This window comes from Mandrillus leucophaeus, unplaced genomic scaffold (assembly GCF_000951045.1).
Source record: "Mandrillus leucophaeus isolate KB7577 unplaced genomic scaffold, Mleu.le_1.0 Scaffold1055, whole genome shotgun sequence".
Lineage (NCBI taxonomy): Eukaryota > Metazoa > Chordata > Mammalia > Primates > Cercopithecidae > Mandrillus > Mandrillus leucophaeus.
The window spans coordinates 366,266-382,827 of record NW_012098710.1 but is presented as its reverse complement, the minus strand read 5'-3'; the positions used below and the strand labels follow the sequence as shown (position 1 = coordinate 382,827).

The window sequence follows — 16,562 nt, the reverse complement described above, 5'->3', positions numbered from 1 at the left end:
AGTATTTCCTCTGCTCAGAGAAAGGTGAACCTATAACAATATACTGTTATTCTCTCATTCTCTTTTCCCCTTCTGCAACCTTATTCTCTTAGTTATCTTTTCAACTCCAATTTTCCTAGAGCTCAAAAATGGTTTTCAAGGGTTTTTGCAAATTTCTCACTCTGTTCATTAGACAACATGCTATCCCTGCATCCCTGCAATCAACTGGAGCTCACATAAGCAGGGGCAAGCAAGTAAAGCACCAAAAAAAAAAAAAAAAAAAAAGGAAGCAAATAAAGGTGAATGTATAATAATGCAATTATATTACTTAGCTTAGCATTGTCTCTGGAGTATACGTAGGTGTTTCTTTTTCCTCAATAGGAACAGATCATCATACTTTTCTGTGCCTGTGATTGTAGTGGAGGATGATTCTCTAGGACTTGATAAAATTAAGTGCTATTTATTGCTCAAGGCTAAAAATTACTAATAATCGCAGCTAGTCTTCACAACAACAATTATACCAGACTATTACCTCCTTCATAGATCAGATGATGAAACACCTTTGTTCCCACAATGGCAATAGTTTTGGGACAGAATGGTCAAACGAATCTGTAAGGGAAATGTATGACACTTGTAAACCCCTAGCTCCTCAAAGGTCAGCTCACTCGTTTCACATCTGCGCCTTGTTAGCAGGCCCTGGGCCACTTATGCATGTGCATATTCCAGTCTTGAGTATCTGGATACAAACTCTATGGAGATCAGCTACAGGATTTTCATGGTAGGTCAGCTTCTCCACTACCTCCCAACACACACATGGGACACTTCACTCTGCTGCCCAGTTACTGGCAACTTAAAGAATGCAAGTTACTAGAATTCTAATATAGGCCGTTTCAAATTTACAAAACATATTTCAAGGTCACTGTTTAGTTGAAACTCAGAATAAATTATCTTATAGAAACAATGTCATAAATTAATGGTGGACAGGTTCATAGCTTTGTCTAGATATGCCTATATTTAACCTATGCAGCTCTTGAACTAACAGAGAACTATTTTGACTATACCCAGTCATCATTTCTGAGGGAAGATGTATATGAAGTTTCAGTTTGAGACTCCAGGAATATATGTCTTCCAGCCATGGCAATAGGAATTTTGTCCCCCAAACTCAACCAGCTGGAATAGTCGAAGGCAGGGTGACAGTGGAAGGGAAACTATGGTAAAAGCTGCAGCAACAATAAGGACTTCATCATGGAGGTGAGTGGGGGCACAGGACTTTAAGTGCGAGGACAAGGTTGGTATGCTTTCAAGACTGGGGGCATAACACTTTAAAAAGCAAGAGTGAAAATCACATTTGTTGGTCAGACTTTCAAGGGCCCCATAGGTACACATGTGAGCAATTTTCAAGACTGTGAGATAGAAACTTCACTGATATTCTTTCTAAGTTTCAAGTCTATAAGTAGGAAATTATTAATCATAGAAAGAAAAATTATATAAATTGTCAAAACTAGCTAAAGTGACTACAATTTACAGGGAATTAGATATTTGGTAAATCCAGAAGGTGTGGCTAGCATCACACATATTGTGATCAATCCAACCATGAAAATAGCTTTAAACATCAGCCCAGCTGCTTCTGTGCCAAGTGACAGTAGGGCAGGCAGCACAGCCTTGGATCTGTGCAACAAGGATCCCCACAAGGAAGGTTGCCTCTGCAAGCTAAGTGCAAGAAGCCTGTGTACTGGGAGTGATCAACATCTGGAGAAGTAAGCCCTCTATGGACCCTGCAGGACTCCCACAGTGGCCCTCTCCTTTTCAGCCAGCGAAAGAACAGGAAAGGGCATGTTTGCCCGAATTTAAGGGCACAAGTTTGGCAAAGGGCACATGAGGGTAAGACTCACAGAACACAACCAATGTAACCCTAACCAATAAGAAAGAGGTATCAGGAAGCTAAGAGAAAATAGCAGTAACTTTCTCATTCACTTAATAAGTATTTGAGTACGTTTTCCATTCTAAAAAGAATTAATTATTCAGCCAGAAGTTGAAAGGTACCCTCTAAAAATGCAAATCTAAAATAGTATATAATTTACACTAGAAAAATCTTTAAACATTCCTATTTCTCAAGTGTTGAATCTACTTTTCCAAAATAAGGTGGAAATGTGAGACCTATAGCTACATTACCAATAATCAATGCAGAATTGCTAGAGAATATATTTTAAGTTCATATGGCAAGCACATTTTTCTTGGCAATTTTATCAATAGCTTTAAAATCAGCAATGTAATGGTTACGGCAAAAACTCAGTGCATTGTGATGTATTTATTTCATTATTATAAAAAGCAGTGTTTTAAATTTCTCATTTCTCATTCAAGACCAAGCAACATTTTCTAGTAAACGATCCTCACTATCTAAGAGTCTAGCAGCACCTCTTAGAGAAAATATACTGAAGGTTTTAATTAAGCATTTTACAAAAGCTATTTTCCAATACTGCCAATAAAACGTCTGGGCTATTTTTACATAATCTTAAAGCCTTAAAAAAGGTGCTAAATCAAAATGAACTTAATTGTAAACAGGGATTTTTATGTCCCAAGGAGAGAGTTTGATTTTCAAGGCTTCTAAAATCTACTTGCCTGACTGCCAAAAGCAAGTTTACTTTTTAAACAAATGAAGAACGTCTATTGCTACACTGCTTATTCTTCCACCTGTCTTACTTTATCCTGTTTTGCCTACTGTGCTGGTTTAGATTAGAATACCAAACTTTATAATGAAGGAAGAAATTAAATGAAAAGACTTTTTGCTATAACTCCCAAATGTCAATGAATTATTAGGAAAATCAAAGAAATCTAACTTCTAAAGAAATGACCATTAATGGAAATTTACTGAATGCACCCTCAATTTACTTTCTTTCCTTTCCATGTTTCTGTGGGATCTAAATAGATACACACACTATTTGTGTTTGGGCAGTAAAGATTAACCAACTCCTCCCCAGATCAGATTTAAAACATTCAATTCCAGCACAAGTCAAATTCTTTTATTCTAAAAGCCAGGGCAAACAGTTCAATGTAATAAAATTACCCAAGTCCTGGAAGGTAGTCCACGGTTATAATGCTCTGAATGAATTACTTTCAACAAAATTTGCTACTATCAAGTGAAAGCAAACTTGTAATTTTTTCCTAATCATTACCCATGTAATAATCTGTCACCAATGGGAAAATAACAGACTACACACCTGATTAAAGGGAAGTGTCATATGTTGGGTGGAGCACTGGACTTGAAATCAGATGTATGAGTTAGATTTTCAGCTCTGCCACTTACCTTTTTGATCTCAGGAAAATTCTCAACATGGGCTTCATTTCCAGTACTTACCGTCCATCAGTAAAATAATGAATGTGAATGTGCTTTGCAAACTATAAGGCAATCTGCAACTGGAAAGCATTTCCTCAATCAACAATTTGACAATTTAATAATAAACCCTTTTAAATCACATAAACTATTTCTTAGTTCTCCCTACACTCGTCAGCCACATCTATTCCCACAGGAAATTTTTTTTTGTCACTCTGAGAAGCCTGAGTTTGTTCCCAAAACAGGGGATTAGGGAGAGAAAAAGAAAGTAAGAGATCTTGTTTGAATTTTTATACATGTATGATATTCTGGTGTGCTTAATTAAAGTTCTGGTGCTTGTTTAAAGTAGGTATTTTGCTAGTAGTTGAAATTTTTACCCTGAAAACATCACTCTTAGAATGAATGCAAATGAATAATGATTGTGAACAACTTTAGTTAACTTTAATTAAATGAGGTCCTCTTTAATTGTTACAGGTCAAATACCTCATTAGTCCAAACACTGTCCAATTTTGAGGGGTTGAATATTACCTAAAATAAGTGATCCATCAATGGTAGCTGGGAAATTTCTGCTATATGGAAATTTTATTACAATAAATTATAGTTAAGTTCAATGGAATAAAAACAATGTGCTCTTAGTGCCTATAACTGATAGCAACAAGTTTGGCAGTAGTACACTCAAAAAAAGCATAAGATTGCTTCACGGTGATAACAGTGTCTAACACGCAAAAATTAATTAATTACTAAAGTTTTTTTTTTTTTGCTTTTTAATACCAAGTGCCCATCATAACATTACTAACTTAGCTGACCGGTTCTCTCACCCCTCCTAGAGCTGCCCTTTTATATCCTCCCAACTCTTGAATAAAAAACCGGGAAAATGTTCACCTCAAGTCATTTTGAACTATGAATTCTCTATCAGGTAAGGTAGAAAAAGAAGCAAACAGTCATACATAGGTTAACAGTCAAACTAAACTACATAAGAAACAACATTCTTCTCCTAAATGCTAATGCCTATGACCTATGTGTTTAAAATGTGAAGACTTCATCTTCAATAAATGATTAAAAAGTATTTCATTTATTAATACAGTCATGTCTAAGGTTATACTTCTGGGTGTTTCTTTCTAATCGACTTAAGTAAATTCCCTTAAGGCATTTACTTATATGCAATGTGACTGTAGGTAAATGGAATTATATACTAAATTTGTGTTACATGAGAACAGCTGTCTCACAGATTTATAGTCTCACTTAAATGGTAATCTATAAAGATCCCAACTCTGAACAATAATGTAAAGTATTTTAAATGCAAGTAAAGACTAACTGAAAAGTGAGCTTTTCAGATGGAGAATCTTAATTTAGGTTTGTTTTTCTAAATGTAATAATAATAGTAGCAACAATAACAATGGCAATAGCTATAAAATAATTCATGTATAGTACTTACTGTATGCCAGGCACTATTCTAAGCACTTGCCATCAATTAAAATGACTTTTTGAAATACATAACTTCTAACAAAGACGGTATTTGTTCCTCTGTCAAAGCGTTATGTTTTTGTTTCCTAACACGATTGTTTTTGTTTTAATGTTAGATAGGAAAATAGAGATCAGAAATGAGTGAAAATTATTCTACAGCTTTATGATTTAAAAAAAGGATCAGAATCATTCAGCTTGTTCTTAACACTTCACAGACAACATTCTACCATACAATTTACATTAAAATGGTAACCAAAGTCATTTCCTACAATGGTTTGTTTCACCACCATCAACACCACTACCACCACCACCACCACCACCCCCAACCCCCACTATTCCTTTCATGTATTTCAGCAAATTATGTGCAGGAATCACTCTCAAGACTAATTATTTTGCAAGAAACTAAATCAGTTTAAACTGCCGAAATTTCACTTCAGTATTAACCCAATGACACTAAAAATATCTTACATTTGCAAAGTGCTTTAACATTCCAAAGTGCTTCCACGTTGATTCTCTTATTTCAACCTAAGTACCTGCATCCCTGTGAGATAGAACTTCCTTGCTGTAGTCACTCAATAAAGCTAGGAATTTCCTCAATAAACAATGCATTTACAGAACGTTAAATCCCCAAAATAGCTACAAAGTCATAAATCAGTAATTTATGCTAAAATAATGATCATGGTGTCTAGGTATTCCTTGGAAGTCAGAATTTATTCGAGGAACAGTAAGATTTCACTATTTTAAATCCTAAACTTCTTAGACCTCTATGAAAACTGGTCCTTTTGAAAGTACTACAGGGACACAGGCAACTATGTATCATCTACATCAAAAGTATAAATAGTGTCTTCAATAGTTAGACTCGAACAATAGCTTGAGATCAATTTTCAGGTATATTCTGCAGAATAAAGTAGATCTATTCTTGAAAATCTTATTATGGATTAAAGTCTTGGAAATGAAATTATATATTTTAAATGTATGATTATGGTAGCAGTGGTGATCATGTGTGTTTGTGTGTGTGTGTATGTGTGTGTGTTGGGGAGGGAACTCACAGTTTAAAAGAGGTCTGAATTGAATCTTTTGGCAAGCCAAAGCATCCTTTTGTTGTTTTAATGATCACTCTTTAATGTGTCCCTGCTGCAAATGTGAGTTTTTGTATGGCAAGTTTTCTATAGCAAGGAGAGAAAGGGGATGTGGGGGGGCTACACCTGCATTAAATAGGGAGCTTGTTAGGTGACTGTTGTGATCAGTCCCCGACTTGTTCTGCCTGATCAAGCACAGTGGGCAGAGATCCAATCACAAAAGCATTCCACAAAGCAAGCAAAGCAAAAATCTTCACTAAACTGACTACTGGAATGAAAACTGCCGAGGTCCATCCCTTCCCTTCACTGGGAAAGAAGCATATTCTACTAAAGAGAGAAGGCAGTTGAGACTATGGAGACATCATCTTCTGCAATCATCTCTTGAAAATGTTTCAAGACACACTGATGACAACACTGCACAATATTGTACACAGTAAAATTACTCTAAGTCTTGTTTCCAAGTCTGACAGCTCCTACTCTTTCTTACTTCTTCCTTTGGAAAAGTAGCCCTTTAAAAACTTCCACCATTCCAGGGTAAGCTGCCCCTGGAGTCAGGTCTTCCTCCAGCCTTATCTTGCTTTCCTTGATTTCCCATAAGATACACGAATTAAAAGTTTTAACTGCTTTTTAAGCCTTTGAAATAATATTCATATCCTTTGTCAAGTTGTCACCACATCCTCTTTTGGAAGGGTGGGGGGTTAAAAGAAGAAAATGAGGCACAGCAAATGTGACTTGCCTGTCATTACTAGTGACAGAGAAAAGGAACACTCAAGGTTTCTGGAATTTATCCTGTGTAAAAACAAAAAGAAAATCAACACACAAACATATTCCCGAGCCAAATACTGTCTTCTTTTAATCACCTCTTGGTTTGGATTGTTTATGTTTTGTTCTCCCCAGACATTCACGTTAACAATTGAGATTTAACTTTCTTGGTAAATCACAACAAACTAGCATAACAATGACTGCTCTTTAAAAAGTAACTTTCGGAGGAGAAAAATATCCTCCCCAAACACAAATAGTTGATTAATAGTCTGTGCTCTTATTAAATTCCCACACTTAAATATGGGCATTTGCAGAAGAGCAACTTTTAATTGTTGATTTGAAAATTAGTTGGTGGAACCCAATTTACGACACCTGCTTTACATTATCATTAAATGATGAGGAAGGATGTTTGAAAGTATCCTTATGTTATATGTCTGCGTTTTAACTACTCCTAAAAAAGTAGAACCAATGTTTAAATGATAATCAGTTCTGTCCAGGTAAAGAAATTGATTAGATAAAAACAAATTTTTGCAAAGATCAAAAAGGCATTGTGTGAATAATTAAAACTGAATTCTATCCTCCATGTCGAATAGCACCAGTTAATGAAATATTATCCCTAACACTGTAGACTGTAGCACATCGAATCATTAGACAATGACCATTCTCTTTAGGGAAATTAATTTTAAAATTACCGACCTCTTTTGGGAGAGTCGAACTGGTTATCAGGTCTGGTAAAATCCATTCTCACGTAAGTGTCGTCGTCGTCGTCAGAATCTTCTCTCTCCGGGGGTCTTGGCACCCGGCGACTGCGAGGTGGTGGTTCGGGAGCGGCAGCTGCAGCGGCAGCCCCGCCAGCCTGGTTCTCACCTCTGGCAAGGTTTGCAGATGGGTTGTGGGCTCCGGGGTTCGAGCCACCGGCAACGTCTTGGGCTCCCCTTACTGCTTCGGTATCAGCAGCATTAGCAACAGGTTGAAACCAGCGGGCAGAGGCGGAGTCAAATCCAGCAGCGGCGGCTGCTGCGCCGATGCCCGGGGCTACGGCGAGAGCCGAGGCCCCAGCTACAACTTGGCTGACCGCTAAAGTCGGCTCTGCAGCCGAAGTAACCGCCGGGACTGAGGATGGGGAAAGGTCTCTCTCGAGACTGTCTGTTGGAAAAGCAGAGACAGCGGCTCTGGCTGCTGCAAAGAAACTTTGAGAACGACTTTGTGGGCGTCTTCTCTCCTGCTCTTCCTCCTGCAGCAGCCTAGCTACAGGTGGTGGTTCAGAACATCGGCTGGGGGAGAGAGAAATATCCATATAGCACTCAGAAAATGGGTCGACCACATAGATTCGACCTGTTTCAGCATCGTAGCGAATGGCACTGTCAGCAAGAGGCATGACTGGTGTCATTGCTGAGTTGAAAATTACTTCAATGTAGTCACCCTCTTCCTCATTAGCATTGCTACCTGTAGCACTCAGAGGAAGGGGAGGAAGTGGCCACCTAGCACTGTCCAGAGATAAGGGGTTGGCACGTGGTATAGCTCTGAAAAGATCGGAGAAGTCGTTTGCTGGATTTGGAAATAGTACTCCAAACTCAACGTTCACATAATTAGAAAAGGCTGACTGTCTGGGGTCAGCAATTATGCCCCACGAACATGGTAGTCCTTGAGTAGAGGGAGCTGGTGTATTGCTCTCTCTTTTAGCGAAGTCGATGTTGACGTAGTCAGGAGAGCTGTCAGCTTCTCTCTGTTCACGTGTGGGCTTTTGTGGTTTTGGCTTGATTTTATATCCTTTTGTAATAAAAGAAAGTCGGTTAGGTCTCTTAGCCTTATTCATTAGGGACCCATCATCCCAAGGCTTTGAAGGTGATCCCCCATCTCCAGGCTTTGAGAATGATCCCTCACCTGAAGGCTTTGAAGCTGCATCTTTGGGGCCCCAGTTATAGGAGACTTCTTTGTCTAGGCCCCTCCCCAGGAACTTTCCAGGTAACATTGGCACATACTCACTGTTGTCACTCTGTCCCAAAGGTGAGCTCTGAAAAGGGTTTGGTAGAGAGAAGTAGGAGCTCCAACTTTTGGAGGAAGAGCCACCCTGAGGATTTCTGGGGTTTTTTGGAATTGCACCGGCTCCAGGAGCCATAAACATGTAGTCACTCTCACTGTCATTGTCCTTTGAGTCATCCTCTTTATTAGTATCAGGTGCTTTTGGAGGACTGGGAGCAGGTGGTGGGCTCACTCTGGGAAACATCATCATGTACCCTCTTGAATCTTCAAAAGGGGATCGAGAGTGGCGCTTTTTTGAAGCAGAGACATTTTGAGGAGCCATTGGCATATAATCACTGGAGCTTACAAGAGGGGCAGCCACCCCTGGCCTCATTGGCACGTATGGGTCATCCTCATCTTCATCAAAAGCTCTGGCTCTGTGGGGACCTCGAGCTGCACCTTCTGGGATCTCTGCATCTTTCACTTCTTTGGCTTCTTTGCGCTCTTTTGTGGCTCCTCTGTCAGCACAAAAATAAAGTCGGAATCTTCCCCCAGACTTCCCTTTTCCACCAGTTGCTCCAGCTGGTGGGGGCGGAGGAGGAGGTGGTGGAGGTGGTGGCATTTGCTGTTGCTTGCTTTGAGTTAATTTGTCAAAATAGGATCTTTTCTTCAGAGATTTTCCACGTTCACCATCAGCATCGGATCCTTTCCCACTTCCTGAGCCTTTGCCCCCTCCAGAGTTCTTGCCACCACCTGAGCCATGCCCACCTCCAGGTCTCTGGCCACCACCTGAACCTTGCCCACCTGCGGTGCCGTGGCCATCTCCAGAGCACTGGTTTCCTCCTGAGCCCTGGCCATTTGAGCCCTGGCCACCACTTGAGCCCTGACCACTTCGGGATCCCTGTCCCTCGCCTGAGCACTGGTTTCCTCCCGAGCTATGGCTACTGGAGCCTTGGCCACTTGAGCCCTGACCACCTCCTGAGCCCCGGCCATTTCCTGAGCCCCAATTGTTCATGGGCATGTAGTCGCCTCCGCTTCCTTCCTGATCTTCTTTGCCCTGGGGATTGCCTTCCTCCCCAGAGTTGCCAGAGCCAGAGCCAGACACTTCAGAAGACAGGCAAGCTCCATCGTTCGGGGCTTCTGCAGGGTGCGGGGGACGTGCTGGGCTGGGTGCTAAGCGGTGAAAAAAGCTGGCCGGCACTGAACTCGCTCTCCTTGACCTGTGCCCTCTGGGCAGGTGCAGTCTTCCTCGCCTGGAGTGGGGCACAGGCTCGCTGGGTGTTATGAAACGCCTGGTGAAAAGCATCTCGTCTTCCCCGTCGCCGATGGCCCTGAGGTGGCAACACTGCTCAAAGCGGGACCTTCTGAGCCAGCCTCCCGGCTCCAGCGGCAGCAAGCCCAGGTGCCTCCTAGCGGACAGCAGGGTTAACAGGTGGGCGCCGATGCTGATGCTGTAGCTGCGGCAGCGGGCTCTGTATTCGTCTGCACATAAGGCTCTCATCTTCTCCAAAAACAGCTCATGCATGTTTTGGGCAACCACACAGTCATCGACCTGCATCCAGAGCTCTCCCGGACCGATGACGGTGGACCTGCCTACTTCCAAGAAGAAATACTGCTCCGAGTGTCCACAGCGACGGATGCTCAGGAGCTGGACGACCACGCTGGCCACTTCGGTGTTCAGTCTCACAAACACAACCTCCTCGTCGGTTAGACACAGCCGGAACACGCCGCTCAGCTCTTTTCTGTGCCCCAGCCCCCTGGGTTTGACTATTACCTGCCACACATCTTTATAGAAGGGTGGCTCCGCCGCCGCTGCCGCCGCCAGCGCGGCCGGCTCTCCGTCCGGCTGCGCGCGGAGCGTGCCGCAGCGGCGGCGCTTGCTCTCGAGGATGAGGCGGCTGAGCAGCAAGTACCAGCTTTCCTGCTCCGACTCGTTCTCGGCCACCATCGCGAAGTACTCGTCCTGGGTGAAAAGGGCAATGAGGTGTCGGTACCTTGCATCTGCTCTCTGGCTCACGGAAAAGCACTGGTATAGGATGATCACGCGTCGCGGTGGAATGAGCCGGGGGATCGCGGCGCCAGAGGCGGCCGCCGCTGCTGCAGCCGCCGCGGCGCGGACACTGTGCCGGAACTTCCTGGCATTTTCGTAGTATTCCAGGCGAGCTGGGGCGTCAGCAGTCTCGAGTTTGAGCACGAAGTAGCGCCTGTGCCCATGCTTCTGTTTCCGCAGGTAGCCGCGTTTGCAGACTTCCTCCCCGACGGGGAGGTCCTCCTCCTCGGACTCGGAGTCTGACCGGGAGCCAGTGGCCGTGGAGAGCCACATGGCTCCCGGACAAGACGACCCGGTCCCAATGAGTGCGGTCGGGGTTCCCGAGGAAAGAAGCGGGGTGGTCACCACTGCTGCTAGAGCTGCCGCTGCTGCCGCTGCTGCACCTCTTAGTCTTCTTGTCGCTTGGTCGCGAGTGAAGGAGCAACTCGCCATGGTGATGCACGATGGTTTTAAGGTGAGCGAGGAGGAGGGGGAATTCAGGAAAGGGAGGGTTGGGGGAAGAGGCTGTCTACCCCCGTCTGCCCGCCCCAGCCCCCTCCTGCCTTGGCCCGCGCCCCCGCCCACTCCACTCTAAGCGCACGACAGCGGGCAAAACAACACGTGACCGAAGCCTCACGCGGCGGCCGCTGCGGATCCTGCTACCGGCGCAATGGAGGGGCGCGAGCGGCCACCAGTAGAGGTGTGCAAGGGAGGAGGCGGCGGGCTTGGGAGGCGGAGCCACCTCCAGCTGTGCCAACACCCTCCCGGTGAATCTCCAGGCCTGTGGGCCAAGGGAGGACTAAGAGGAGGAGGCGGGGCTCTCTGGCCAAACAGATTCTACCCGGGAGTCGAGGAAGGCATGAGGGGGCGGGAGAAGGCCTGGAGGGGCAGAGGAGAAAGCGGCCGGCTATCAGGGCTGGGAGAGGGCGCCACAGTCGGGGCCCCATTGGTGGGAGGTGGTGCAGGGGGGCGCGGAGCGCAAGCAGTGCCGGCGGCGCCGGGGTGCAGAGCCCGCACAGTCGCCGGACGGTTTGTTTATTTGGGAAGCGGGAGCCAGGTGAAACTGTTGCAAGGCTCTGATTGGCTGGAATAGGAGCCAATGGGAGGGTCCGGCAAGAAGACAGTCCCGAATTCATTAGTTTGGCGGGAGGGAGGGGTGAGAGGGGAGAGGGGGCGTGGCTGGGGTCCCAAAGTGGCTTCGCTGTCGGCTTGTGGCGCTCTCAGGCGGTAAACAACCTTACACAAATAGCTGTTAATGGTGGTGGTAAACTCGTGCAAATCCCAGAGCCATGGTGACCCGGGACGGAGTCGGGTGCCCTGGTATTCCCTGTCAATCACATAAATTCTCTGTTCCTGTCACAGTCTGGTTTATTCTTTCCAGTCGCTCACGGCGGCTGGTCGAGCTTCTTGGGAAAAAGTGTCGGCACCCCTTGAAAGCGGGTTGATGACCCGGGCGCTCAGACCCGCTTTCCACCGCGCTGCAGGCACTCCCGAGCCCGCTCCACCCCTGACGAAGCCCGCGACTCTAAGGCACACGAATAACCACGATGAATTCAAAATGAACATGATCTTTATTAATCAGAATGCACTTCTAGCCCACGAAACACAGGTTCCCTAAATACAGTGTTTCTGCCTATTTGATTAACGATGACTACGAAAGCACAAATTTGGGGGCCTGCAATGTATACAGCCATATTGGAAAAGATTGGACTCGATTCTTACTGAAATAACCAGTGTTGGGCTGTGAGGTATTTTTCTGTGGGAAATGCTTTGGAAGGTGCCTTTAAAAGAATCTCAAAATATTGCTTTCCTTTCCTTGAGCGAGACCGAAAAACTTTAGAAAAAGAAAAGCTCATACCTAGAACAAAGGACCACGCTGAATGCATATTCTAGAGCGCATTTCACATCCCTCGCGTCAACAAGAAGAAGGTGAGGAGCTTTGATGCATTTCAGTCTACAAGTTGACATCACAAAAGTAAGAGCTGCTGCCTCCCTAATTTCTGGAAAAACTGCCAGAGTGTAAGTGCAACCTCCTGAAGTCTCTCTCTCTCTCTCTCTCCCCCTTTCTCTCTCTCTCTCTCTCTCTCTCTCCCCCCCCCTCACCACCCCAGTTATTTCTTGACTAGGATTTTAGACTCCTCTCCCTCTCTCCCCCACCACCCCAGTTATTCCTTGACTAGGATTTCAGACTCTTAATGGTGGAGATGGGTCGTGAATTATCAAAGGAGTGACCACGTTTGCAAAGAGGAATGGAGGGACAGGAGGAAATAACAGCATTTCTCTCTGAAAGAATGGAATGTCAGTTCACCCTTGCTCTAGGGTTGATACGGCAAAGGGTACTATTTTATAAAATCCCACAGTAAACTAGGCAATGTGTATATCATAAAAATAAACCGTATCTCTGCCCTCTTAAGAATTTGCTCTCTGTTAGAAACAGAACACACGTATTTGAATAAATGGCTCCTTTTTGATGCTATAATTTAAGAGAAAGAAAAATTGGTTTTGGTTGTCCCCCAGATATTACAAACATTCAATAACATTCCCTCTGCTGCCAATGGTTTATAAGTGCAATATATTCACAGGTGCCGGAAGCAGCCGTGGTTTCGGAAGGGAGCTAGAGGCAGAACCAGAGTGGATGCTGAGAGCCCTGTCTGTGACTGTTACATATTTCAGCTACGTAGTCACATACATACAAGATTCCCTGCATTTATAACCAAAATGATAACAAATGCTCTCATTTGGGATTTTGTTTGATAGTCATTAGGATATTTTATAAGTCTTTCCAAGCACAAGGTTCTTCTCTTTTTTTTTAAAGAGAAATGTGACAAATAAGGCAACACATTTGAAAGTGCTTTGAGTAATAACATGACATTGAAAATATCAAAATGAATATTAAAACAAATGGGAAAATACTGGAGATTTTTTAATCCTCATGTCCTTTTTCCTGTACATATAGAGTTTTTACAAAGAGCAGTAGGCTTACAATTTATATAATTTTGCATCCTGTTCTTTTCACTTAACATTATACAATATTTTCCCATATTATTATGCATCAGCCTAAATATCATTTAAAAGCAACATATTATCCAACACAATTAATGTATATTAATGTAATTAATCATCTACTTTGGGGCATTTGTTTTCATTTTTTTCAGTATTATAAATAACATGTCAATGAATATCTTGTATCTACAGCCTTTTAAAATTCCCATTGGGTAAAAACTGAGTACTGGAATTAGTAGGCTAAAAGATATGAATATTTAATACATTATTTTTCAAAAATATCATATTAGTTTACACTGTCACCAGACTGATTGTCACTTTGGACATTCTTATTTTTAAAAAATCAGAGATAAGATGGGTGAAATGGTATTCCACTATTCTTTTTTTTTTTTTTTTTGAGATGGAGTCTTATCCTATCACCCAGGCTGAAGTGCAATGGCATGATCTCAGCTCACTGCAACCTCGGCCTCCTGGGTTCAAGCAATTCTCCTGCCTCAGCCTCCCAAGTAGCTGGGATTACAGGTGCCCACCACCATGCTCAGCTACTTTTTGTATTTTTAGTAGAGAAGGGTTTTCACCATGTTGGCCAGACTGGTCTCGAACTCCTGACCTCGTGATCCACCTGCCTCAGCCTCCCAAAGTGCTGGGATTACAGGCCTGAGCCACCGCGCCCGGCCTGCACTATTCTTTCAATGTGCTTTTCTTTTTTTTTTTTTTTTTTTACTAGTGAGATGAAACATTTATATATATTTACTGACATTGTATTATTTCCTATAATGTGTCCTTTGTGTTGTCTATTGTATTCTTAGTATTTTCTTCTTATGTTTAACTTGTTTACATAATAAATACATTAAAACTCTGTGGTATTTGTTGCAAGTTTTTTTTTTCCTACTCTGTTGACTTTAAAAATCACATTTAACCTGATTCTCTTCTGTTTTGAAAGATATGTAAATTTGGCACAATGTGGTTTGTAGCACAGTTTGAAAGGGAGCTGTTGATACAAATGTCACCATGGTCACTTTTAAACTTCTTTTAAAAGATCTCATATATTTCAGCTTATATGCTCTTTTAAAAGGAGAAATGTTTCTTCTCTTGTCAACAAATTATAAGAGAGCATCTAAACTAGTTAAATTTTATCACTCTGAAATAATACTTTATGAGACATTTTCTATTTTAAGGGGAAATATCAAGCATTAATCAATGTGTTAAAAAAAAGAAGTGTGAAAATAATTTCTAAACTATTACAGTGAAAGATGAACAGTGCTGATCATTTTGTACCAAGGGTATATTATTTGGCTACAGCAAAGTGGAATTAGAGCTATAGTGAGATGCTTCACAGAGGAATTTTACTTTGTATGTTTCCTACAGTGGAAGATAATCTGGCAAGCATGAGTACTTGTAAACAGGGAGAATGTCTGACTAGAACATTATTTTCTTCCTATAGGTCAACCAAGCCTTCTCAGTCCTAATGTTATCTCAACACTGAAGCTCTGTAGAGCAGACCAGCATTACTGAATTGTACCAGATGCTAGAGCTTGTCGGACATATATTTAAATTTTCATTTTCCTGGACAACTTAATGATATAGAATAGTCATTTAGTTTAGGTCAGATTCTCATAGGCAAAGTAAAACAGATATCTAGATGATTTAGGCAAAATATAGAGAATTTTTATTTGGCTTGAACTCACCAGATGGTGGCTTTAATGCTCTAGCCTCTTTTGGTTATAGATTCCTGTCTCTTATTATTATTATTTTTTTTTTTTGGTTTTTGTTTTTATTGTAGGACAGTTTATCCCAGAAGGCTAAAGTTGCCTTGCATATTCATTTATTACAACTGTAAAGTTTGGAATCTGCACAAAGAGTCTGAAATACAGATTTTTAAAACAATGGATAATAAATAATAAGACTTAAAAAATAGTTCTTGTGTCAGTTTGCCAATTCAACTCAAGGGATAAAAAACAGAAGCATTGTAACTGGCATTTTACACCTATAAACTAATGTAAATGGATAAATAGCCACAATATCTTTAACACCGATTCCAACTAATGAAGAAATATATGCCTTTAATGATGTGTGCTTTTAAAAGGAATTTCCTGTGAATCCTGTTTTAAGAAAGCAGTTGTTTGAATTGACTTGTCAGTGATAACAAAACATTCATCTGCTTCTTTTCTTACATACATGATCATGAATGTTCTAAACTCAACTTGTACTAAAAATGGGTAATTGAAGTGTGGATTTATTTAGTTTAAAAATTAAGCTGTTGTATTAAATATGGATTACATTATTCAAGAGAATAAAACCTAAGAGGAAAAGTAACCGGTATAAAAGAACTATTATTCTTGCCCCATGTATAAATTATCTTGTAAGTGTTAACTCTATAAGCTTCATGAGCTAACGTCCAATTATGTTGATAAAAATGTGGTGCTACCCTTGATATTAAAAAATCATGTTAGTGATGACGATTGCTTCTCTGTGTTGGGACATAAATCACGTAGAGTGAAAGATGCTTTCTACACTATGCAGGAATAAGGGCTGCCCTGTGATTTGTGGCTGCAGCCACTGTTTGCAGATGATGGCTTTGCTTCTCAGCTTCTTTACTTCTGTGTTACTCAAAACCTCTGCTGGAGAAAACAAGCATCAAATGCCTGACTGCTGCACACAGAACAGGTCTGTTTGCTGCCTTTGTTTCCTAGCAGTCTCCAGCGAAAGTAATTAGAGCAAATAAGTGGTTTAATTAGGCTCCTAAAGCTTTCCTGTTATCTTAAGAGTCAACTTAAAATTAACTTAGTTAAAAATCAAGCATTTCTTCCCATCTTCAAAAGATAAAAGTTTCATTTGGAAATAACTTTTACTAAGTAAGATAAACATCAGAACAATGAGGTCTGCTAGGTTTCACATAAATTTCAATGATTTAACATCATATATGTTCTCTATGCTAATATAAATCAACAAT

The 16,562-nt window shown here is 42.0% G+C and overlaps 1 protein-coding gene and 1 long non-coding RNA gene across 2 annotated transcripts; one reads left to right on the top strand and one right to left on the bottom strand.

The window, feature by feature from the left end:
- Nucleotides 1–7,303: 7,303 nt before the first annotated feature.
- On the bottom strand, nucleotides 7,304–11,059 carry IRS4 (insulin receptor substrate 4). The gene has a single exon (XM_011982395.1). The coding sequence runs from the start codon at nucleotides 11,057–11,059 to the stop codon at nucleotides 7,304–7,306; it is 3,756 nt and encodes a 1,251-aa protein (XP_011837785.1).
- A 195-nt stretch (nucleotides 11,060–11,254) lies between these two features.
- LOC105541403 lies at nucleotides 11,255–13,661 on the top strand. The gene is made up of 3 exons (XR_001006340.1): nucleotides 11,255–11,306; nucleotides 11,969–12,581; nucleotides 13,189–13,661. It is a non-coding gene; the product is annotated as an uncharacterized LOC105541403 (long non-coding RNA).
- Nucleotides 13,662–16,562: the final 2,901 nt, after the last annotated feature.